Raw genomic sequence first — 25,924 nt, forward strand, 5'->3', positions numbered from 1 at the left:
TCCTGAGACTAGCTGAAGCAGGCACTGGGAAAATGACCATTCAATGTCTCTGTGAGGGAGGAGAGAGGAGGAGGGGGTCACCCTATGGCGGGATGCCTAGTGAGGGGATGTGCCAAGGGTGGGGGAGGATCTAATAGGTAAAGCCTACCTCTGACATGTACCTCCAGGGCAATAGAAGTGCCCCATTGCCTGCTGCCCTGGTGGTCTAACGGTGGTACCAGGCGACCTAGACACCTGCTGTCAGCACCGCAAGTGCTCTCCTGCACCGACGGGGACAGGTGCTACAATACGGCTCCCTGCAAGCAAGGAGCTGCTCTTACCTGTCCCCCTGTGGCGTCCAGCTGCGGCTGCTGCAGGTTGGGGGTGCGACAATATGGGCGTCCTATAGGATGCCTAGTGCTGCCCACTCTAACAATGAAAATAAATTAAATAAAATAAATAAAAGTTGAGGCTGCTTGAAAGCAGCCCCCTGAAAAAGTTCCCACTCATGTAGGCACCAAACTAAAACTGGCCTGTCTGGGGCTGGGGGCAGGGTATAGGGGAGAAGGAGCATGGGTTGCTGGGAGAAATAAAAAAGGTGTGGTGCGCTGTATTCCCATCCTATACCCACTGTCTAAAGTCTGGGTCCCCTATGGAGTGATGAAAAAATATATACAGTATATCTAGGTTTCAGACAGGTCTGTTCTGTAATAGAACAATAATACATATACTTGATTGATATTGTGCATTATTGATATTGTGCAGAATTTCGAAGTTTTTGACACAATTATTCTCATGTTCCTAATTGCAGACTATGGGGGTAATGTAATAGGTTCCAAGATTAAGGAACCTGCATGATTTCAGACACTTGCCATAAATTAAAAGCGGAAGGCTGGTTTTTGACTTATAACTGATTGCGGCTTTGAATTCAGTGGCAAACTCGCCAAAATCATGCCGGTCTCGAAACCTATTACATAACCACCTATTGGGTCAATCCAATTAGCCGCGAAGGGTGCGTGTTGCCATTGCCACGGTGTTAAAACGCTGGCATCGACACCTTATCTCGCACCCCTCGTGGTAGGTTCCAAACCCGAATTCGCCAAATTTTGCTTGGGTTTCGAACACTTTCTGGACAAGTCCGGGTTGCCGTCAAGCAGACAACTGAACTGAGCCCTTCTATCTATCTATCAATTTCTATCATGCATTAAATGCCTATGATTGAGTGTGGCATGGGCCTGATCAGCACGGATCGCAATTGCAACTGCGTACGCAGATCGAGCGATTGTTAGCCATTGCGCATAAGCCACACTGCACATGCACGGCGATCGCACTGCAATTACAGACGCATATAGAGATACATTGCAGAGTGAGAGACAGGCTGTGATTGTTTGGCGGTGGTGATGGGGGAGTGGTCGGGGAAATGCAGGCGTGCCTGTCCGTTTCATGGGCATGCTAACTTAGCCACTGCGATTGCATACGCAGCTTGAGACTTGACAAGACTTGCAATTTCAAGGTCAAGGCCCCATACATCAGAGATTGATTGCAGCAATTGTGCAATTTGCAATCGATTGAAAAAGGGAAAATATGAGATATGGTAAGAACTTACCTTTGTTATCTCTATTTCTACGAAGTCCATAGGGTTCCACAGGATACCTTGGGGTATAGGTGATGACGTCAGTCTTCAGGCACCACAGAGTTAAAGTTTTCAGCCTCCCAGGATGCATCTGGGTCCCTCTCCTATACCCCGCCCCCGGGCCAAGGCATCTCAGTTACGTCACAAGCCATAGGCCGGAGGAGGAGAAGAAAGAGAGAGAAGAAAAAAATCTGGACACTCACAAGAATCACATTCTCACCATAGGGAGACGGAAAAAACGGTGACCAGAATAAAGCCCATCTGCAGTACAGGTGCGACAGGGCGGGAGTCCTGTGGAACCCTATGGACTTCGTAGAAATAGAGATAACAAAGGTAAGTTCTTACCATATCTCATATTTTCTACTTCAGGGTCCATAGGGTATCCACAGGATACCTTGGGGATGTCCCAAAGCAGTATCCTTTAAGGGTGGGGACGCTCCAGTGCTGAAAGGAGAATCCGCCGCCCGAAGGAAGCATCCTGAGAGGCGAAGGTGTCAAACCTGTAATACCTCACGAAGGTATGGACAGAGGACCACGTAGCAGCCTTGCAGATCTGGACTGCAGAGGCACCACGTCGAGCTGCCCACGAAGGACCCACAGACCTAGTGGAATGAGCCTTCAGAGAAGGAGGAACCGGCAGACCTTCATGAAGATAAGCTTCAGAAATAGCCATACGGATCCAGGCTGCCAAAGTTTGCTTTGAAGCAGGCCAACCCTTTTTACGGAAACCATAGAGGACAAACAAGGCGTCCGACTTCCTAAACGAAGAAGTGCGGTCAACATAAGTCCTTAAGGCCCGCACAACATCCAAAGTGGCCTCACCCACGGAAAGACCAGGTGAGTTAAAGGCCGGAACAACTATTTCCTCATTAACATGAAACTGGGAAACAACAAAGAAATTCAGGCCGAGTGGGGAGCACTGCCCTGTTCCCATGAAAAACCAAGAAAGGGGGTCTACAAGAAAGAGCCCCTAAATCAGAAACACGTCTGGCGAAGCTATGGCCAGAAGGAAAACAGTCTTAGCTGTTAGCCATTTAAGATCCACTGAGCCCAGTGGTTCAAACGGCGGTCCCTGGAGAGCCCTCAGGACCACAGCCAAATTCCAAGGCGCCACAGGTGGAACAAAGGGCGGCTGAATGCGGAGAACACCTTGCATAAAGGTGCGCACATCCGGGATTGTAGCAATCATACGGTGAAACCAGACAGACATGGCCGAAACCTGTACCTTCAAAGAAGCAAGGCGAAGCCCATGATCTAGTCCCGCTTGTAGGAAGGCAAGTATCCTAGACAGACGAAACTCCCGCGGTGCATAACCTCTCGGTCGACACCATTGGAAGAACGTATGCCACACGCGATGGTATATCCTCGCAGACGGCGGTTTCCGAGCTCGCAATATGGTACGCACCACCGAGCTGGAAAACCCCCTGGACCTCAACATGGCTGTCTCAACAGCCACGCCGTCAAAGACAGCCGAGCCAGGTCCGGGTGAAGACAAGGACCCTGCGACAGAAGGTCCGGTCATAGCGGCAACCGCAAAGGACTGTCCACGGAGAGACCCTGAAGGTCTGAGAACCAGTGCCGTCTGGGCCACGCGGGAGCTATCAACAGGAGCGTCCCTCCTTCCTGTTTGAATTTCCGGATTACCCGTGGAAGAAGGGAAACCGGAGGAAACAGGTATGCGAACCGGAACGTCCACCGGACGGACAGAGCATCCACCAGAGACGCCTCTTCGTCTCTTGTGCGAGACCCGTACACCGGCAACTTGTTGCTGTGCCGGGACGCCATGAGGTCGATCTCTGGAAGACCCCACCTGTCCACCAGCAGTTGAAAAACGTCCGGGTGCAGGGACCATTCCCCCGGATGAACGTCCTGGCGACTGAGAAAGTCCGCCTCCCAATTTAGCACTCCCGGGATGAAGACCGCTGATATGGCCGGAAGATTGCGCTCCGCCCATACCAGGATCCGAGACACCTCTACGAGAGCCGTCCGACTTCGGGTTCCTCCTTGCCTGTTTATGAAGGCCACGGTGGTAGCGTTGTCCGACTGGACCTGCACCGGACGACCCTGGAGAACCCGATGTGCCTGCTGGAGAGCATTGAAGACCGCACGGAGTTCCAAGATATTTATTGGAAGCTCCGCTTCTGGCGGCGTCCACCTGCCCTGGAACAAGTGTGGACCCGAAACTGCTCCCCAGCCCCGAAGACTGGCGTCCGTTGTCAACAGGACCCAATTTGGTACCCAGAACGGACGTCCCTTGCTGAGATGGGTCGTCTGCAACCACCAGGCAAGGGACAGGCGAACCTTCGGGGTGAGCACTATCGTCTGGGACTTTAGAGACTGAGGTAGCCCGTTCCACTTGGACAGGATCAGTTGCTGCAGAGGTCTGGAGTGAAACTGGGCATATTCCACCATGTCGAACACCGACACCATGGAGCCCAGTAACCTCATCACCGAGTGTAGAGACACCCGGCGGCTGTGCAGACAACTGCGCACCCTCGACTGTAAAGCAGAGATCTTTTCCTCCGTCACAAAGATCCTTTGCTGTCCCGAGTCTAATAAGGCTCCGAGCAGAATCCGCCGAGACGGGATTAGAGTGGACTTCTGTCAGTTGATTAACCAGCCGTGCCGTTGCAGCAGCGCAATGGTCAGGTCCAAGTGGCGTAGAAGGAGCTCTGGAGATCCTGCCACTAATAACAGGTCGTCCAAGTACGGCAACATGCGGACTCCCTGCAGCCGCAGAGAAGCCGCCATGACCGCCATCACCTTGGTGAACACACGCGGTGCTGTCGCCAGGCCAAAAGGTAACGCCCGAAACTGAAAGTGGTCGCTGCGGATTGCAAACCTGAGGAACTGTTGATGGCGCAAAAGAATAGGGACATGCAAGTAAGCGTCCTGTATGTCCAATGACACCATGTAGTCCCCAGGTTCCAGCGCCAGAATGATGGACCGTAGGGTCTCCATCCGAAACTTCGGCACCCGCAAAGACTTGTTGAGAGCTTTGAGGTTGAGAATCGGACGATATGACCCATTGGGTTTCTGCACCAAAAAAAGATTGGAATAGAAACCCTGGCCCCTCTGGGAGAATGGAACAGGCACTATAACTCCAGCCTGGAGCATAGTGTGCAAGACCTTCTGCAGTTCCGTGGCCTTGTTCCGGTCTGATGGTAGACCCGTGGTGAAGAATCGAGCCGGGGGTCTGTGCCGGAAAGAGAGGGCGTACCCGTGGGAGACCACCTCGAGAACCCAAGTGCTTGTCGTGGTGACCGACCAACACCTGGCGAACTGCAGCAGGCGGCCTCCCACTTTGGGATCCCCCAACGGGAGGCCCGGACCGTCAGGCCGCAGGCTTGTCATCAGGCTTTGGGGCCGGACGTCTGGTACTCCATGCCTGCTTCCAGGGCTTGGCCGATTTTTTGGGACCAGCCTCTCGGGGAAAAGACTGTGGTTTGGGCCTGCCCTGGGCCCTATAAGACCGAAAGGACGATGGTCCTGAACCAGAAGGAGCCGCGGCCGACGGGAGACATGCCGATTTGGCTGCCGCCAGCGTGGCCACAATCTTCTCCAGATCTGGACCGAAGACAACTTCTCCGTTAAAGGGCAACGCCTCCAAACCCTTTTTGGAGTCAGCGTCCGCCTTCCAGCATCGCAACCACAATGTGCGACGAGCAGCCACCGCTGCTGAAGAAATTCGAGATACCAGTGTACTAATGTCTAAGGCAGCCTCGTTGATGTATGTGGCCGAATCACGGAGATTACCAATCAACTCCGTTTGTTTGGCTGGACAGTCGGAATCAAAGGACGCCTCCAATTAATCCGCCCAGCGCTCCATCACTCTGGCAACCCAGCAAATGGCCATAGCCGGCCACGCTGCCCCCCCCGCGAGGGAATAAGCGGACTTCAGGCAGATCTCCACCTTGCGGTCCGTAGCATCCTTATGGATGGACATGGATGGCATCGGCAATGTGGCACTACGGACAAGACGTGTCACATGAGAATCCACCTGTGGAGGGGATTCCCACTTAGCAAAATAATTATCTGCGAACGTATAAGCCACCGCCAGGCACCTCTGCGGCTGGTATCGTTTGCCAGGCTGTTTCCACGCCTCCTCTAAATGGTCCACCAACTGACCCAAAAGAGGAAAGACTGTGGCGTCACCTTTCACATCCTTAAAAAAGGCATACTTGGATTTAGCAGCTGGAGGAACTTCGTCCTCAATCACCAAGGCTGCGCGGACTGCCCGAATAAGTCCAGGAATATATACCTTGGACCTAGCGTCAGCGTCCTTAGTATGGAGAGGTTCCTGATCGTAAGGATCCAGAATCTCCCCATCATCAGACGTCCCTTCGTCATCCTCATAAGGAGCCGACAGACGCCACCGGCCGTTTATGTGGCCGCATCACAGTCTCCCCCTGCAACACATCCGACAAGTGCTGTACAGAACTCGTCAGGGAGTTAACCCACGCCGGCTCCTGAGAAACCGGGAGAGGGGAAATAGGGAGACTGCGGGGTACCACCAATTGTCTTGGGAAACCCTGCATGGGTGACGACACCACTGACTGCTGGGACAAACCCATCTGTGTAAACGCGGGCTGCGGAGCTAACTGGCCCACTAAGGTTGTAAGCGCCTGAGCGAAACAAGCCCAGTGCGGCTCCTGTACCGGTGCTGTAACCGTAATAGGCCGCACCATTGACAAACACTGCCGGCAAAGGCCCTCCGCGCTACCCTCCCCCTCCGCTAACGGTACTTTACACGTAGTACACTGTAGCCGGAGAGGAAAATCACTTTCAGACACGATGGTACTAAGTATGTGACCCCTCTCACCAATTGTATTTTAAAGAGGTGAGAGACCACCCTGCAGCACCGCACCGCAAGGGCTTAGTAGAAAGAACAGGGACAGTAATAAAGCTGACAATCAGAATAGAAGATACAGGCAGCAGCGCTAGCACAGTCACATACAATGTAAAGAAAATCAATTCCTGCACTAACCAGCGCTGATCACTCAACTACGCAGACACAGGGTCTGCTAGGACACAGCGCTGCATACACAGACCTGACCACAGCGGAGGAGAGGTATGCGGGGGGACCCAGACCAAGATGCTTCCTTCCAAGGCTTCCAGCAGCGTTCACCATGCGTTCAAGGAAGATGGCCGCCGAGGAGCAGAGAGGAGGCTGTCCTGGGGGAGGAGCGCTGCCACAGGGCCAGTCGGCTGAGTGCAGAGAGGGCTGTGTGCAGCGGGGGAGGCGCCGGCTGTGCGACAGGGAAGGCGCGCTCCCCTGGCATGCATTTAACCCCCGGGACGCCGCAGCGCTTCTGCTCTGCTGCGGTCCGCTGTCCCAGGTGGGTAGTGGAAGCGCAGGTTCTTACCTGGCTCCACGCTGCAGCCAGTCCCCAGGGAGCCCCCTGCCTGGGGACTCTGGACCATGTAACAGCGGGGACCCACCGCGGGACCCCGCTGCTTACCTTGCTGTCCCCCTTGAATCTGGCCATGGTCCGGAACATCTGGGGTCACCGCTAGCTGTGACCCCAGATGCTCACCAGCATCCCCGGATCGGTACCGGCGGGGGGTGTAGGGAAGACAGCATGGACGTCAGGACTGACTGTCCATGCTGTACATCCAGATGTGCAGCCACAGCTGCATACAGGAAAGCTTCAGGGGCTCTTCTTAGCCCCACTCCAACAGGTGCACCCGACTCCGGCCGGGCACCAAACTAAACTGAGGTGCCTTGGCTCGGGGGCGGGGTATAGGAGGGGGACCCTAGTGCATCCTGGGAGGCTGAAAGCTTAACTCTATGGTGCCCGATGACTGACGTCACACCTATACCCCAAGGTATCCTGTGGATACCCTATGGACCCTGAAGTAGAAAGATTTTTATACACAATCGATTGCAAATTGCACGATTGCTGCAATCTCTGATGTATGGGGGCCTTCAGACCTGCTGTAATTATGTGTGACGGGCCGATGTGCTTTGATGTTACCGATGTATACGCAGGACTGCGAGGTTTTAAGGATGTAAGAAAGCAGCAGTGGGCATCTCTATGCTGGCTGTAGCAGCCATTAGCATATTTTTGCAGCTTCATTGCGTGCGATTATGCAGCTGCGATCGAAATTGCAATCAGTGCTGAATCCGCCCCTAAGTCTTGATATCTATATTGCATTAAACAATTACTTCTAATGATCACAAACATGCTGACAGACTCAAGAATTGCAAACGGTCAGCTCTTTTGATATGTATATGAGCGATATGTGGACTTGACCCAGATAGAAATTGCTGAGCTAAGACTGATACTATAAATATAAACAATGTTTGTGCATATTTATGTCTGAATAGACATAACTTACTAACAAAATAAAATATACTCTTCTTGATGTTTTACCAAAGATAGGAAAAGAATACATATTACTAGGTATTTCATAATGACTGACCATTGCTTACCTGCTCATCCTCCTGTTCTGTCCTGGACTGTACCAACTGAAGAAGACGAGTGCCGGTCAGCCCCCCAGAGGTGTCTACATAACACACTCTCTGCTTTAAGCTGGTAGCCACATTTACAGCGATGCTCTGACATACCTAATTAAAGATACAGGTTTATGTAGTACTACTATTTAGAAAACAAGAAGTACAACCCTCTATAATTATCATCCTTTATTTATATGGCGCCACAAGGGGCCCACAGTACCTTACAAAGTACATAAACTGAATGAGCAAGACAAAAAACAAAGTGACTTACAGTACAAAACATTGCATGACAAACACATGGTTTATAAACATTGCTGCATCAGCAGTCATAGGGCCCCATTCACTATCGGATCGATATCGCAGCTGTGATTGCGCACGCAGATCTGCTGCGAAAATATGCTAATAAATGCAATCCCAAAGCCGTCGCACAGCCAGCATAGAGACACCCACTACCTCACATCCATAATACCTTGATGTCTTGCGCATATATAGGGAACATCGAGTAAACATTGGCCCCTCAAGCAGAATTACAGTAGGTCTGACCTTACTCAGAAATTGCTCACCTCTTCGCACGCAGTGTGTACTGAAGCTGCGTATGCCATTGCAGTGGCTTTTGTAGGCACGCCCAAGTAACATTGTTCAAATGAGACAGACACGCCTGCGTTTCTCCAACAACTCCCCCGACACCACCCCCAAACGTTGACTTTCCATCACTCATTCTGCGATGGCTTTCTTTCTGTGTGGGTGCTACCTCACGCACGTATACTAGGAGGCTTGCGCAGTACTCACCATCGACCGATCTGCGTCCGCGGTTCCAAATGCGATCCGTGATGAATCGGGCCTATAATACTCAAGTAAGCAGCAGGGCAGCAGAACCCAAGGGTTAGGTGCCATAGTAGGCAGTATGTAGTATATGAAAGTATAAGTAAGGGAAGGAAAAGCACATAAGGGAAGAAGGTCCTGCTCGTGAGAGCTTACATTCTAAAGGGGAGGGGAAGACAGACAGGGGTGACACAGCTGGGGGAGTCTTAGAGCAAGGAGCATGGGGCAGTGGGTCAGGATGAGAGCTGGATAGCTTTGATACAGAAGTGGGTCTTGAGAGCCCGTTTGGAAGTTTTGTAGGGATCATGAGAGTCTGATAGGGAGAGGGTTCCAGAGGTAGTGAGCAGCACAGGCAAAATCTAGAGGTGGGTGTGGGAGGAAGTAAAAAGTTGGCAGGAGAGGTGGCATTCATTTGTGGGAGTGTGAAGGGAGATAAGGTCAGAGATGTAAATAGGAGAAGATTGGGTGAGGGCTTTGTAAGAGTGTGAGAAGCTTGAATCGGGTTCTGAAGGGGAGCCACATATACTAAGGGCTTGTAGGAAAGGAGAGCCACATATACTAAGTTTTGGAGAGGAATATGAGCCAGGCCGTAGCACTGAGGACAGAGTAGAGTGAGAGAGGTAGGAGTCAGGGAGGCCAGATAGGAGGCGGTTCAGTAGTGCAATCTGGAGATAACCAGTGAGTGAATGAGGGTCTTAGTTGCCTTCAGGGTGAGAAAGATATTTCTGAGGTGGAAATGGCAGGACTGTGAAAGGTACTAAATTTGTGGTTTGAGGGAGGAGTCAAGGATAACTCCAAAACAGTGTACTTGTGGGCTAGAGGAGATGGTTGTGCTGCCAGTAGATAATGAAAATGTGTGGAGGGGGGGGTTATTCAGGAGTTAGGGAGTAGATCAGTCTTAGAAACGTTAAGTTTAGGAAAGAAGAGATAGCAGAGAGATAGTTGGAGATACAAATGAGGAGAGAGGGGGAGAGGTCAGGGGAGAAGAAGATCTAAATGTCATCAGCATAGAGATGATATTGGAGGCCAAAAAAGCTGATGAGCTCATCTAAAAGAGGATGTATAGAGGGAGAACAGTAGAGGTCCAAGAACAGAACCTTGGGGGTACACCTACCATTAGTGGAAGTGAGAAGGGGGAGAGGGAGTGGAGTCATGAGAGGAGACTAAGAAAGAACAGTCAGAGAGGTAGGACGACAGGAGAGGACACTATCACGCAGACCAAGAGAGTGAAAGTTTTCAGGAGAATAAGGTGGTCCACAGTGTCAAAAGCAGCAGAATGAGCAGAGAGCAGTGGTCCCTGGATTTGGTAGCAAGGTCATTACGGACGCTTGTAATGACCTGTAAATGAAAACTATGTGCAAAATGAGCAAAAGTAATGTGTAAATTAATATCAGTCTGACAGCTTATAGCGTAATTACATTAATAAATTAGATTCAGCATACTCTTTGTTAAACAAAATATTTTAAACCATTTCATGAGAAGTTGCACTAATGCTGGCTGCACACTTGTCGATATATATATTGTTTGTTCGAACATTGAACTATAAATAGTGAGTGCATCGGCGGGTGCAGGAACGTATCTATAATGGGTGCAGGGTGTGCATGCACAAGGGCCCCTGGGGCAACATCAAACACCCTTCACCAATTTATTTAATACTTACCTCTCCGCATGTGCAGTAGGAAATTTACTGGGAAAAAGGATGCTGTGCAATTTCCCCAGAGACCTACGCAGTAGACACTGGCACAAACTAATGCCCAAAATCTAAGGGTATACTGCTGCGCTCAATGCACTGCCGGCCACTGGGAAAAGAGTAGGGGGCCCCACACGGAAACTGCATATGGGCCCCCTCCTGTCTTAATACGCCCCTGGGCGGGTGTGTACACCCGATATCTCTGTGAATTATGTCGTTCACAGACCTATCAGGTCAACTCTGCAGCACAGCTGATGCCAATATATCTGAAAGATCTATCGATTCATCTGGCTATTTATACGGGCGACCCGCTGACCACCCGTACACTTGCTGCAGGGACCACGACACTGACATCTCAACTGGGCGGGCATTTGTGATGTCAGGTCAGACACATCGAGCAGGCAATTGATAAGTGTGTATAGCTGACCAATTGGCCGCTACAATTTACCTTCTCTATTTCTTCCAAACAACTACCTATATCTATAAAGTCAATTATTACTTTACCTATCATTATGTTGAACAAAAAACAGAGGGGGATTCTTTTTCTTATATGAACCTTTAGCCCACCCGAATAAAAGATCAACAGAAAGCAGAAATGTTATCTAGGATACTTGACATAAGGGCCAATTTTGTGCTGATTGTGTGTGTTTGCTTGAATAAAGGTCACTCACTTTAAGTATGCCTTAACAAAAGGTTTTATTTTCTCCCACTTGCGCTGTACTAGTTCCAAATGCAGTGAAATGTATTATCTCTAACCTGTGTTTTACCGCTGCCAGCTGCTCCTGCAATTTCTGTAACTTCTCCGGTGTATAGTCCAGAATCCAAGAGAAAGTCTAGTCTGGAAAACAAGGAACACTATAATTGTATATGTAATACAATATACAGAATAGAAAGCATAACTCATTTATTTTCTTTTTTTTACAGACACTTTTTCACACAATATACAAGAAAAGCCTATTATGAGTTTGGGAGTTCTAACGACTAATATAATCCATCTGAGAATAGTGACTTTAATATGATATATACGTTGAATTAAGTTTTTGTTCATGCCAAATTATATTATATATGATTAATTATGTTTCACACAAATGTATGTTTTAGGATCATTTAGAAATACTTATTAGCGTTCATTCTAGCACCCTGCACCTAATTAGTGAGGGGGGGGGGCATATTTTAATTTTGAAGAGCAAAACTTTAAAAGTGATGCTACTGGAGCGATACATCATGTATAAAATTTTCCCCTTAAAAATAAAATATGCCCTCCTCACTGATTAGGTGCAGGGTTCTAGAATGAACACTACTTACAAAGATGGATAGTTATCAATAACTGAAGAAAGTGTATGTATTGGGTATACTAAGTATTGAGTCAGCATGTTGTTGCTGTTTGCATCTGAAGAAGTGTATAGGAAAGATTCCTGGACTGCACACCATGAATATACAGTCAGGTGTATAAATATTGGGACATTGACAGAATTTTCATATTTTGGCCTCTATTCACCACCACAATGTCTTTGAAATGAACCAAACAAGATGTGCTTTAACTGCAGACTTTCAGATTTAATTTGAGGGTAATTACATCCAAATCAGGTGAATGGTGTAGGAATTACAAACGGTTTCTATATGTGCCTCCCACTTTTTAAGGGGCCAAAAGTAATGGGACTATTAACTCAAAAGCCATTTCATGGACAGGTGTGGGCTATTCCCTCTTTATTTCATTATCAATTAAGCAGGTAAAAGGTCTGGAGTTGATTCTATGTGTGACATTTACATTTGGAATCAGTTGCTGTCGACTCTCAATATGAGAGCCAGAGCTGTCACTATCAGTGAAGCAAGCCATCTTTAGGTGAAAAATCAAAACAAACCCATCAGAGAAATAGCAAAACCGTTAGGTGTGGCCAAATCAACTTTTTGGAACATTTTTAAAATGAAAGTACACACCGCAGAGCTCAGCAACACCAAAAGACCCGGAAGACCACGGAAAACAACTGTGGTGGATGACAGAAGAATTATTTCCCTGGTGAAGAAAAACCCCTTCACAACAGTTGGCCAAATCAAGAACACTCTCAAGGTGGTAGGTGTATGTGTGTCAAAGTCAACAATCAAGAGAAGACTTCACAAGAGTGAATATAGAGGGTTCACCACAAGATGTAAACCATTGGTGAGCCACAAAAACAGGACCAGATTAGTTTGCCAAACAACATCTAAAAAAACCATTACAGTTCTGGAACAACATCCTATGGACAGATGAGACAAAGATCAACTTGTACCAGAGTGATGGGAAGAGAAGAGTATGGAGAAGGAAAGGAACTGCTCATGATCCAAAACATACCACCTCATCAGTGAAGCATGGTGGTGGTAGCGTCATGGCGTGGGCATGTATGGCTGCCAATGGAACTGGTTCCCTTTTATTTATTGATGATGTGACTGCTGACAAAAGCAGAAGAATGAATTCTGAAGTGTTTCGGGCAATATTATATGCTCATATTCAGTCAAATGCTTCAGAACTCATTGGACGACGCTTCACAGTGCAGATGGACAATGACCTGAAGCATACTGCAAAAGCAACCAAAGAGTTTTTTAAGGCTAAAAAGTGGAATATTATGCAATGGCCAAGTCAATCCCCTGACCTGAATCCGATTGAGCATGCATTTCAGTTGATGAAGACAAAACTGAAGGGAAAATGCCAGAAGAACAAGCAGGAACTGAAGACATTTGCAGTAGAGCAGAGCATCACCAGGGATGAAACCCAGCGTCTGGTGATGTCTATGCGTTCCAGACTTCAGGCTGTAATTGCTTGCAAAGGATTTGCAACAAAGTATTAAAAAGTTAAACTTAGATTTAGGATTGTTTAGTTTGTTCCATTACTTTTGGCCCCTTAAAAAGTGGGAGGCACATACAGAAACCGTTGTAATTCCTACACCGTTCACCTGATTTGGATGCAATTACCCACAAATTAAATCTGAAAGTCTGCAGTCAAAGCACATCTTGTTTGTTTCATTTCAAAGCCATTGTGGTGGTGAATAGAGGCCAAAATATGAAAATTCTGTCAATGTCCCAATATTTATGCACCTGACTGTATATGATATAGAAAATGATAGATATAGAAAATTATATATATATATATATATATATATATATATATATATAGATATAGATATATATATATATATAGATATATATATCAGAGCCTCTGATTAGGGATGTCAACAACCGACCATCGATGGTTTACAAACCATCGATGGTCTGACTGAAAACAAGTGATTTGACTTTGCTGGTGACCACCAATGTTGCACCATCGATGGCAACCCTCAATTGATGTTTAGGAAACATCGGCAGATGTGGTCTACACAGATCTCCTCGACCAATCGCTAAACAATTGATGGCTTCTAACGATGGTTGAACCTTCGATGATACAATTGTCAATGGTCATCACTACAGTATGACATAAAAGTCTCTATTTTTATGGTATATTGTGTTTTAAAAAAAAAATTTTGCAAATAAAATAGTGATGGATAAGTTTAAAATTATGTTCTTGGCCTAATTAAATCATAAAAGAAACCGACAATTTTGGAGCGGTTTTTGGAAAAAGAATTAGTCAGTTAAGTATATACAGCAGATTGCTGTTTACCAATATACTGCTGAGTATACAAGAACTGTCTGAGTTATATGATTAACGTGCATGATACCTCCCTATTATTGGGTTAGATGCTGGTTGCTGTCATTGAGGCTCTGCTGGACTTTTTTATTTCCATTATTTGATGCTGTGTTGTGATGTCTGCTAACATTCCAGACCAACCGAAACCCTTTTTTGAGCTATACTAATCTGCTCGACCTGCTGCAATTTATACTAACACTGACTGTGATTACTATATTGGATCTTATACTGATTGGATATCCAAATATAACGGACCGTTTTTTTGCTGTAGTGTTATCCAGGCTTATTTATATATTTTTTAGCATCATATGCACTAGGATAATTAGACCTTGGCCATACTATTTCCACCTGCATACCATGGTATTGCTTATGTTTTTAATGTTATTTTTATAATTGTTTTATTGCAATAAATGTAAATAGTTTCAAACCAGCAGCTGTGCAGTTAGCGCTCCCATTTTTCATTTTTTTATGTGATTATAGTTGGTGCAGTCCCAGGTTCACCGTGTGGGTGCAGCCATCACAGCTGTGTCTTGTGTATTAAATTTAAATCCATATGTAAATATATTTTTTACATTTTAAAAGCGCCCTAGTTTTAGTTTATTTTTTACTCATCGCATTATAACACATTCTTTCTTTTCTGCACAATTTTAAAACTTCACTGTTTGTTTTTATTATATCTGCAATTTCACCTTTCTATGCAGCCATAGCTGCTCTTATCTTTCTGACTTCACACCTTTTCTTACTATGGCGATGCCCTGGGGTGGCTTGGCTGAGCCGATTTAGGGGTGTCCTGCGCTCTGGATTTGAACCCTAGTATGCTAGGGATCTACCCTGCAGAGGTTACCTGGATATGGTGGGTAGGCCAATAACCTTGGCCATTATTATGCTAAAAACCTCTATTGATTGCAACATTTTATTGCATTATGTATATATAATCAGTAATTTGGAGTTGTGCATCTGTAATTTTCTGTTTCTGCACCTAAAGAAAGTAAGGAGCCTTCCTGAAATAGTGTTGTGTCATGTACACCCACATGTTGTTCATTAAAACAGCTGTAATGAGAGATTGAAAAACTGTCAGATAACACGTTGTATGTTCATTGCTATTTTATTTCGATATTGTGTAAGAAAATACAGGCAATGGTGACTTAGACCAGGTCACCCCTTTATAGAGGATGTAACCACTAATGTCACAATGTTCTTAACCCCAATATGGCAGTTCAAAATTGAGTTTGGCCTTTTTTTTTAATCAAGTAATCTTAATTAGTAGTTTTTTCGAGAAAAAGACGCACAAACAACCGAAAAAAATAAATAATGAAACAATGCTATAGCGGCAGTTGTATACACATGTTGCAACAGAGAAAGTAATAGGACAAAAAATGCAGTCACTTAAATCCACAAAACAAACCATACAATATATGAATAAAAACATCTGCAAGTTAACCCTGAGAGTACACCAGAGCATTGGAGAAGCCGCAACAAAAGGGAGTGTGTGCAGGGCAGGCATCAGATATACTAGGGATTGACATCATCATTGCGTAAGCCAAATCTAGACCAATTCCAGCGATCCCAAATCTTATTCCTAGCATTTCTACTGGTGAAGAGATATCTTTCATGAACAGCAGCATCATGGACCAGCACCTTCCATTTATATAGATAGGGGTTCTCAGGATATTTATAGATAGCAGAGCATTTAATGCAACCATTCTAAAATGATTGTACAGTCAACACCAGTGATGTAGCCATACTCTTGCTAATCTGTCCCTACAGACTGGGAAATGGCACCTTGTTTAAAGGTTGCATGCTACTGTGTGGCCAGTATGGCTGTGCAATAAATTAGAAACATATGGTTCTACAGGGATGGTTGCCCTTCAATGGACAACCCTAGTAAGTGGGGGAAGTGGGTGACTGAAAAATTTGACCAGTGGGGTCTCACATTAGGGGAGGGGGAGCACGCAGGTCAGAGGTGCTACAGCATTCACAAATGTCTGTCCCTGGTGCGATTGGGAGTAGTGAGTAGGAGGTGGTAGGCGCACTCCTCCCTCCAGGTCTCAGATGTTTTAACCAATTACATAACAGACACTCCAAAACAATATTTTAAATATTACACCTTGTAGAACATAGAACACGAATGATCTAATGAACATTTACAAATATTATATAATGAATCTTCTTACTTCTTATTGCCAGTGGGAAGAATTGCAGTCGAAACCTTTAACTCTTCATACAAATCTGCTCCATTTAAGGGGAAGGCGGAGTATTGGGCAAGAAGCACGCGTCTCACTGCCACAAGTGTCTGAAAAACAGCACAGCCAATTTAAATTTTTCCACACTAAATATATTATTATACATGTCTTTGCGAAAAGGAATCAAGAATATGGCTCTGATAGAAACATGCTGAAAGTAGTACATATCTCCCAGCATTAACATTTATTTAACGCTTACATCTTACTCTGTGCTTTACAAACAGTATTGACTCATTCACACCATGTTGTCCAAATTTGGGAATTGTGACACTATAAAGCTGGGTACACAACATGCGATGGTGCGACCAAGAAAAAGTGCGATGTAACAATACATTGTACACTCCGAACACACTGCACAATCCAGCGCACAACAGTGTGATGTGCCATTACATGCTGCATGTAACAGCACTGCTTCGTGCATTGCATTGTCCCAAATTTAGTGCAGAACAGCAGATGGGACGAAGCAATAAATGGACGTCGTGAATGATATAAGATGTGTACGATATATCGTTCCGATCTGTGTCAGAATGATATATTGCACAATATATACTGCAAATGAGGCCACCTTGAAATGTGATGTGGTCATTTTGCTAGGCATGCCTAGTGCTTATGAAATACTAGGCCACCCCCAACACACCTATCACTTTGCAGGGACACATCCCAACATTCCCAGCGAGGATGACAAATGTCCTGGCTAATGACAGTCCCCCTGAATTCACAGGAGGTCACCCAGTACTCCACAATATGAGCAATTTGGTATCTCAATTCACTACAGTGTTTCCAAATGTTTTGAAGTCCGTTTGCTATTTGTGACAAGTGCATAGACTACAGATAAGCAGTCATCATGATCAATGTATCACTATTTTGAGCTCTGTTTAAGATGACCTTCAATATCTAGTTAATGCAGCAAAGCGTAAGGCTCCATGCACTGACGTCATTAGGTGAACAATTAGTGGAGCAAGGAAAATAAATTCCCATGTCACATGGATGAAAATATCGGATTGTTATAAAAAATTGTGTGTGGAATTCCAATATGTTTGTGACAGTTCTCTTTCAGGCAAGGATTTTTAGTTATATTTACAGAAGTCTTAAAATCTGATCAAATATACAAACTTGAAAAAAGTAGCCTTTTTCCATTTCTGATACTGATCCTTTTCTAAAAGCAACTTTATGTTGTCGTATGAGTCTTTCATGTTTGCAGCACGTGCAATAGGTACAGAAGGAAACTTATTTCCGTTAAGGAAAATAACCGCTTTTAAGCCGACTTGAGTAGTCAATTAACAAGCGCCACTCATTCACTTTGTGTTCATAACCAAGAGCCCCCAATGACTGAATAAACATCTTATCCTGCCAGTATAATTCTGACTGCAAAAGAAAACTAAGCCTGATGGGTAAAATCAAATTGCTTCTTTGAATTCAGCATGAAAAAGTATACTTTGAGCACCCATTAAAAGCATTATATATATAGTACTGTGCAAAAGTTTTAGGCAGGTGTGGAAAAAATGGTGCAAAATAAGAATGCTTTCAAAAATAGAAGTGTTAGTAGTTCATTTTTATCAATTAACAAAATGCAAACTGAATGAACAGAAGAGAAATCTACATCAAATCAGCATCAATTCTTCTAGGCACACCTGCACACATTATTTGAAGGAACTTGGCAGGGAGGTGGTTCCTAACAACTTGGAGAACTAACCACAGATTTCTGTGGATGTAGGCTTGCTCAAATTCTTCTGTCTCTTCATGTAATCCCAGACAGCAGGACAACGACCCCAAACATATAGCCAATGTCATTAAGAACTATCTTCAGTGTAAAGAAGAACAAGGAGTCTTGGAAGTGTTGATATGGCCCGCACAGATCCCTGATCTCAACATAATCAAGTCTGTCTGGGATTACATGAAGAGACAGAAGGATTTGAGCAAGCCTACATCCACAGAAGATCTGTGGTCAGTTTTCCAAGATGTTTGGAACAACCTCCCTCCCGAGTTCTTTCAAAAACTGTGTGCAGGTGTACCTAGAAGAAATTAAGCTGTTTTGAAGGCAATGGGTGATCACACCAAATATTGATTTGATATAGATTTCTCTCATGTTCATTCAGTTTGCATTTTTATTTTTATCAATTAACTATTAACACTTATATATTGAAAGCATTTTTACTTTGCAGCATTTTTTCCACACCTGCCTAAAACTTTTGCACAGTACTGTATATAAATAAATACTGCAGGGTCCAGTTCTCCCTATAGGCAGAATACATTACCGGATACCCACACAAGAAGCATAATACAAGTCCATCGGTTGTGCAGCACTCTTGGTTATTTAAATAATATCACGCTGACTGCATAGAGGTATAAATCGACATTTCAGTGCCTTTATTCAATGTGGCACTTTCATCAGATTACCCTGATGTATATATTATATATATTTATAGTTATTCTCACACAAACACCCCTTTCCCATTTACTCAGGAGAGGATAGGAAATGTAGCTAACAGCAACTAGGGGTTGACCTTCACTCCAAAGTTAGCCCAATTGACATGTGGGCAATTAAGGAGTTTAAGGTCCTGATGTCTATCCATGCAGGTGGTACGCCAGGAGAGGAGACACAAAGCAATGTCAGTGAACAAAACCTAAATTGTCTAGAAATTTGGATGGACAAATAAAAGAAAGCAATATTTGAGAGAGATAAAACAATATTATGTGATAGAGAACATTACCTTGTATGAGAGCGAGCATTTCCGAGCAAGTTCCTCTAAATCAGAAGCCACCAAATCAACCACTACAAATTAAACAAAAAAAAATAGGTTCTAAAATTACTGGTTTATTACCTTTTTGGTAAAACAGACAATGACCTTTAGTTGGATATTACTTTTTCCCCCCCATGATTTTTAATCAACTTTGAGCACAGGTATCATAGGAGTACAACATTAAACTACACAAACAAATTAGTGAAACTTATTTGAAATTGGAACTATATTTAAAAATGTAAGTACTTTAGATGTAAAGTTTAGGAGGAATCCCAAACCCTCAGTACACTACATTACCTGTTTTTACGTGGTTTGTTTTCAATACAGAGATTATATCAGATGTTAGTCCAGGACAAAGTCCCTCCCGCAAGATCACCATTACTCTGGTAGATAAATAGAATAATATTACACATTTTGAAAGAGGAACAATAATTATTGCAGGCATGAGTGTATTTGAATATGCTGTTTAACTATGGATGAAACATTTTATATACAATTTAAAAAAAAAAAAAAATTGCCATCTGTATGTAAATCTCTTTCCATTAAAAATCTACCAGCAATAGTCATGTAGGTTATCAAAAGTTATTTTAAAACAATGATATTCAAAGACATGGTTATGTATGATTTGTGGAGAAAATAGGTTTTAGACATTTATTATTACACTTAGTGTATAAGCCTATTGAAGAACAAGAGGAGATATTCAGAAGTCAAAACCTAAAAATATTGAAAAGACAAGTTCAATATGCTCAGCCCAAGTAATAAGTGACAAAACTACTGTCCAATTTGGCCACACTTATGGGCAAAGGGGAGATCCAGCCTTATGACACCTGGGTCAATTAGTGTGGTAAGACATTAACTATACAGACAGCCAATAGCTGTCTGCATAATCAATGTCTTCATCTTTCTGATACCTTTCCAATTTTCATGAAAATAAGCCATTTATATTACCACAGTGCATTGCACTTAATTTTGGACTATATGAATGCAATAAATGGTTAACTGGCTATGTAAATGGAATATAATTGTACTTGGTTGATAAAAAGATTATATGCAGTATAATTTGAAATACATTTAGATTTTTCATGGTTGAGGAATAAACTATTCTGTATGTTTGTGAAGCTACAATGCGCTCTTCTACATTGTATCATATATTAATCATATCATTATATTAAAGTTGACCAGTCATGAAGTCTTGAAAAATCTATCAGCAACACTAAAGTCCATAGAAGTGTATTTGCATTGTATAGTAAAACTGTGTACACACTCAAGCGACCCAGTGGGCAAGCGGCCGTCCCGCCGACCAAGCAGCCGATAAGGTAAGCTATACACACCTAGCAACCAGCCACTCAATAGGTCTGGCCATACATCACAATTGGGCTGGCATTTAAATGTGCCCACCCGTTTGTGATGTCAGTGCCAACGGTTCCTGCAGCCAGTGTAAGGGCGGTCACCGGGTTGCCAATATGTCAATATATCTTGCAGATATATCGGTATTTCTAGCTGTGTTGCAGGGCCGACCTGATAGGTCTGTGAATAAAGTTGTTCACAGACATACTGTCTGTACACACCACCTAATGCACTATGCAATAGGTTGTTTATTGGCTGTATGAACGACATATCACAGAGTGTACCCAGCATAAGAAAACAAACCATACTTGCTCAAATATAATCTTTATGACATTCTCACTTCGACTAACAGCATAAATGGTTACATACAGTACCTGTACTATCTATTTATTCATACAGACATGGACAAATATGTTGGTACCCCTGCAGCTCACCAAAAAAAGGTTTCATTCCTCCTGAAAAGTGAGGACATTAAAAAGTTATTGTCTTATGTATATAGCGTTCCCGCTAGGATGTTTTAGTGGGGCGCGCCGCCTTGCCCTCCTTCTGGAGGGCAAAAAGCACCCTGCCCTCCAGTAGGAGGTCAAAAAGTGCCCTGCCCTCACAGCCTGCGGGCGCCGTCTTCACCCGCGGGACGCAGTGTCCCGCGGGTGGAGAAATGTGTGGTGACCCGGTCACCGCCGGAGAATAGACGCCGGGCGCATGCACCCAGCATCTATTCTCCCTGTCTGCAGCGCTTGGGAGCTGCCCGGCATGTCCATAAGTGCCGGGCACGACCCCAAGTATGACGAAAAGGGGACGCGTCTTATAGACACGCCCCCTTTTATGGCCACACCCCCTTTTCAGGCACGCGCGCACAAAGATGCCCTCTCTAGCTCCAGCGCCCTGCCTGCCGCCGGAGCTAGAGTGAACACTATGTATACCTTTGCTAGGTCATAGAGTAAAGCAAAGAAACTATGAAAATAGAAACATATTTGATTATTCTCTAAAAACATTGTAAAATTTCCTGGACAGATTTGTTGGTACCCCTTAGAAAAGATAATAAATAATTGGATTAAAGAGATATTTCAAACTAATTGCTTTCTTGAATTAGGATCACATGTCTTCAATCCTCTAATCAGTCATTCAGCCTATTTAAATGGAGAATTGTAGTCACTCTGCTGTTTATTATCACTGTGTGCACCACCATAGGCGAACTCAGGGGAAGCCCACACCATGATCACAATAGAAATAGTAACAGAAAATAATTTTACTAGTGCTGCATGTTCTTCTCAGTTTCACAAATGAAATAATTAGCACCACCTGTGGATCTTTTAATGTGTGTCAGCCAGGCAAGATGGCCCTTGTTGCCGTGTTTAATGGTTTACGGTATATGCTGGAATTATGACACACAATACACTTTGTATGACACATGTTAAAGCTGGTTAAGTGCTAATTATGCCCTCTTCATGGCCACGCTCATGCTAAATCAAGAATTTTGAAACCCCTCTCTAGAAATTCTGCGTTTGCCACTATGCACCACACTGAACATGGACCAGAGAAAGTAAAAGAGTTGAGATCACAAAGAAAAATATGAGATATGGTAAGAACTTACCCTTGTTATCTCTATTTCTACGAAGTCCATAGGGTTCCACAGGATACCTTGGGGTATAGGTGATGACGTCAGTCTTCAGGCACCACAGAGTTAAAGTTTTCAGCCTCCCAGGATGCATCTGGGTCCCTCTCCTATACCCCGCCCCCGGGCCAAGGCATCTCAGTTACGTCACAAGCCATAGGCCGGAGGAGGAGAAGAAAGAGAGAGAAGAAAAAAATCTGGACACTCACAAGAATCACATTCTCACCATAGGGAGACGGAAAAAACGGTGACCAGAATAAAGCCCATCTGCAGTACAGGTGCGACAGGGCGGGAGTCCTGTGGAACCCTATGGACTTCGTAGAAATAGAGATAACAAGGGTAAGTTCTTACCATATCTCATATTTTCTACTTCAGGGTCCATAGGGTATCCACAGGATACCTTGGGGATGTCCCAAAGCAGTATCCTTTAAGGGTGGGGACGCTCCTGTGCTGAGAGGAGAATCCGCCGCCCGAAGGAAGCATCCTGAGAGGCAAAGATGTCAAAAGCGTAATACCTCACAAAGGTATTGACAGAAGACTACGTAGCAGCCTTGCAGATCTGAACTGCAGAGGCACCACGTCTAGCTGCAAACGAAGAACCCACAGACCTAGTGGAATGAGCCTTCAAAGAAGGAGGAACCGGCAGACCTTCATGAAGATAAGCTTCTGAAATTGCCATACGAATCCAGCCTGCCAAAGTCTACTTTGAAGCAGGCCAACCCTTTTTACGGAAGCCATAGAGGACAAACAAGGCTTCCGACTTCCTAAAAGAAGAAGTGCGGTCAACATAAATTCTCAATGCCCGCACAACATCCCAAGTGGCGTCACCCACTGAAAGTCCAGGTGAATTGAAAGCCGGCACAACAATGTCTTCATTGATGTGAAAACTGGATACCACTTCGGGAAGGAATCCCGGACGAGTGCGAAGCACCGCCCTATTCCTATGAAAAATCAGAAAAGGGGGTCTACAAGAGAGAACCCCTAAATCCGAAATCCGTCTGGCCGAGGCAATGGCCAGAAGGAATAAGGTTTCAGCTGTAAGCCATTTAAAGTCCACTGAGTCCAGTGGTTCAAACGGCGGTCCCTAGAGAACTCTCAGGACCACAGCCCAATTCCAAGGCGCCACCGGTGGAACAAAAGGTGGCTGAATGCGAAGAACACCTCGCATAAAGGTGTGCACATCAGAGAGCGCAGCAATCCTATGATGAAACCAGACTGACAGGGCAGACACCTGCACTTTCAGAGAAGCCAGGCGAAGCCCATGATCCAGTCCAGCCTGTAGGAAAGCCAACACCCTAGACAGGCGGAACTCCCTAAGGGAATAACCTCTAGGTCTACACCACCGGAAGAAAGTATGCCACACACGATGGTAGATTCTTGCCGAGGAAGGTTTACGAGCTCTTAGTATGGTTTGCACCACGGAGCTAGAAAAACCCTCTGGACCTTAGCATGACCGTTTCAACAGCCACACCGAGTCAGGTCCGGGTGAAGACAAGGACCCTATGACAGCAGATTCGGTCGTAATGGTAACCTCAGAGGAACGTCTACTGACAGACTCTGGAGGTCGGAGAACCAGTGCCGTCTGGGCCACTCGGAAGCTATCAACAGTAGCGTACCTCCCTCTTGATTTGAGTTTCCGTAATACCCGCGGAAGAAGGGAAAACGGAGGGAAAAGGTAGGCAAACTGGAACGTCTACTAGACGGACAGGGCATACACCAGAGACGCCTTTTCGTCTCATGTTCGAGACCCGTACACCGGCAACTTGTTGTTGTGCCGGGACGCCATGAGGTCTATCTCTGGAAGACCCCACTTGTCCACCAGACTCCGAAAGACGTCCTGGTATAAAGACCATTCTCCTGGTTCCTCCTTGCTGGTTTAAATAGGCCACCGTGGTGGCGTTGTCCGACGGGACCTGCACAGGGTGACCCTGGAGAACCGGCTGTGCCCGCTGGAGAGCTCTTGACACCGCATGGAGCTCCAAAATGTTTATTGGAAGCTCCGCTACCGCCCGAGTCCACCTGCCCTGAAACAAGTGTGGACCCGTGACAGCTCCCCAGCACCGGAGACTGGCGTCCGTTGTTAACAGGACCCAGTTCGCCACCCAGAACGGGCGACCCTTGTTGAGGTGGGTCGTCTGCAAACACCAGGTTAGAGACAGGCGAACATCCGGAGTGAGCCCCATCGTCTGGGACTTGAGACACTGAGGCAATCCATTCCATCTGGACCTGATCAATAGCAGCAGAGGTTTGGAGTGAAATTGGGCGTACTCCACCATGTCGAATACCGACACCATTGAGCCCAATAACCTCTTTGCCAAGTGTATCGACACTCGACGACACTGCAGACAACTGCGCACCCTCAACTACAAAGCAAGGATCTTTTCCTCCGTCACAAAGATCCACTGCTGCCTGGAGTCCAATAAGGCCCCGAGGTGCAGGATCCTCTGAGACGGGGTGAGAGTGGACCTCTGCCAGTTTGTCAACCAGCCGTGACGTTGCAGTACCGCAATCGTCAGATCCAGATGGTGTAAAAGAAGCTCTGGAGACCCCGCTATCAACAGGAGGTCGTCCAGATAAGGCAACAGTCGGACTCCCTACGTCCGCAGGAGAGCCGCCATGACCGCCATGACCTTGGTGAATACCCGTGGAGCAGTCACCAGGCCAAAAGGCAGTGCCCGGAACTGGAAATGTTCGTTGCAGATTGCCAATCTGAGGAACTGCTGATGGCGCAAAAGAATAGGGACATGCAGGTAAGCGTCCTGGATGTCCAATGACACCATGTACCAATGACAACCGATGGAGGTAAGCGTCCTGGATGTCCAATGACAACCGATGTAGTTAACAGTATTAACCCACGCAGGCTCCGGAGAAACCTGGGAAGGGACAGGGAGACTGTGGGGTACCATCAATTGTCTCTGGAACTCCCGCATGGGTGACGACACCACTGACTGCTGGGACAAACCCGTCTGGGTAAACGCAGGTGGCGGAGCTAGCTGGCCCACAAGGGTTGTAAGCGCCTTAGCGAAACAAGCCCAGGGAGGTTCCTGTACCGGGACCGTGACCATAATCGGCCGTGACAGTGCCAGGCACTGGGGGCATAACCCCTCCACGTTACCCTCCCCCTCCGCTATTGGTACCTTACATTTAGTACACATGAGCTGGAGAGGAAAATCAGTCTCAGACATGATGGTAAGTATGTGACACTCACACCTATACGTATTGGTATAGTGTGAATAACACCCTGCACACCGCGCACCGCAAGGGCTTTGAGCAGAGCAAGATCAGGGACAGTAATAAAGCTGACAGTAGAAAGTGAAAGTACAGACAGCAGGCTAGCAGTTCAGTCACATACAATGCAGAAGAAACAAATCCCTGCACTATTAGCGCTGATTCTCAACTACTCAGACCCTCAGGCTGGTAGGACTCAGCGCTGCATACACTGACCTGTGACAAACAGAGGAGAGGTATGCTGGGGGACCCAGACCGCAATGCCACCGCTCACAGGCTTCCAGCAGTGTTCACCATGCTTTAAAGATGGCCACCGAGGAGCAGAAGATGAAGGAGGCCGGCCTGGGGAGGACAGCTGACACACTGTGGCCAATCAGGCAGAGCAGAGAGGCTGTGTGCAGCAGAGGAGGCGCCGGCTGTGAGACAGGGAAAGCGCGCTCCCCTGGCATGCATTTAACCCCTGGGACGCCGCAGCGCATGCCGCTCAGCAGCGGCCCGCTGTCCCAGGGGG

The 25,924-nt window shown here is 45.8% G+C and overlaps 1 protein-coding gene across 10 annotated transcripts in view; it reads right to left on the reverse strand.

Moving 5' to 3' along the window:
• RAD51D (RAD51 paralog D) overlaps positions 1 to 25,924 on the reverse strand; it is a 91,712-nt gene that overhangs the window by 16,112 nt on the left and 49,676 nt on the right. For 8 of the 10 annotated variants that reach the window (XM_088446380.1, XM_088446379.1, XM_088446374.1 and 5 more), the window contains 5 exons: positions 19,521 to 19,606; positions 19,194 to 19,255; positions 16,414 to 16,532; positions 11,341 to 11,422; positions 8,049 to 8,183 (listed from right to left, as the gene is read on the reverse strand). In XM_088446380.1, coding sequence (XP_088302506.1) covers positions 8,049 to 8,183; positions 11,341 to 11,422; positions 16,414 to 16,532; positions 19,194 to 19,255; positions 19,521 to 19,602 — 480 coding nt within the window. In that variant the 5' untranslated portion in view covers positions 19,603 to 19,606. The remainder of the gene's footprint in view (positions 1 to 8,048; positions 8,184 to 11,340; positions 11,423 to 16,413; positions 16,533 to 19,193; positions 19,256 to 19,520; positions 19,607 to 25,924) is intronic. The other 2 variants (XM_088446382.1, XM_088446381.1) reach the window with 1 other exon arrangement.

Source organism: Taudactylus pleione, unplaced genomic scaffold (genome assembly GCF_031769625.1).
Source record: "Taudactylus pleione unplaced genomic scaffold, aTauple2 ptg000397bl, whole genome shotgun sequence".
NCBI classification, from domain to species: Eukaryota; Metazoa; Chordata; class Amphibia; order Anura; family Myobatrachidae; genus Taudactylus; species Taudactylus pleione.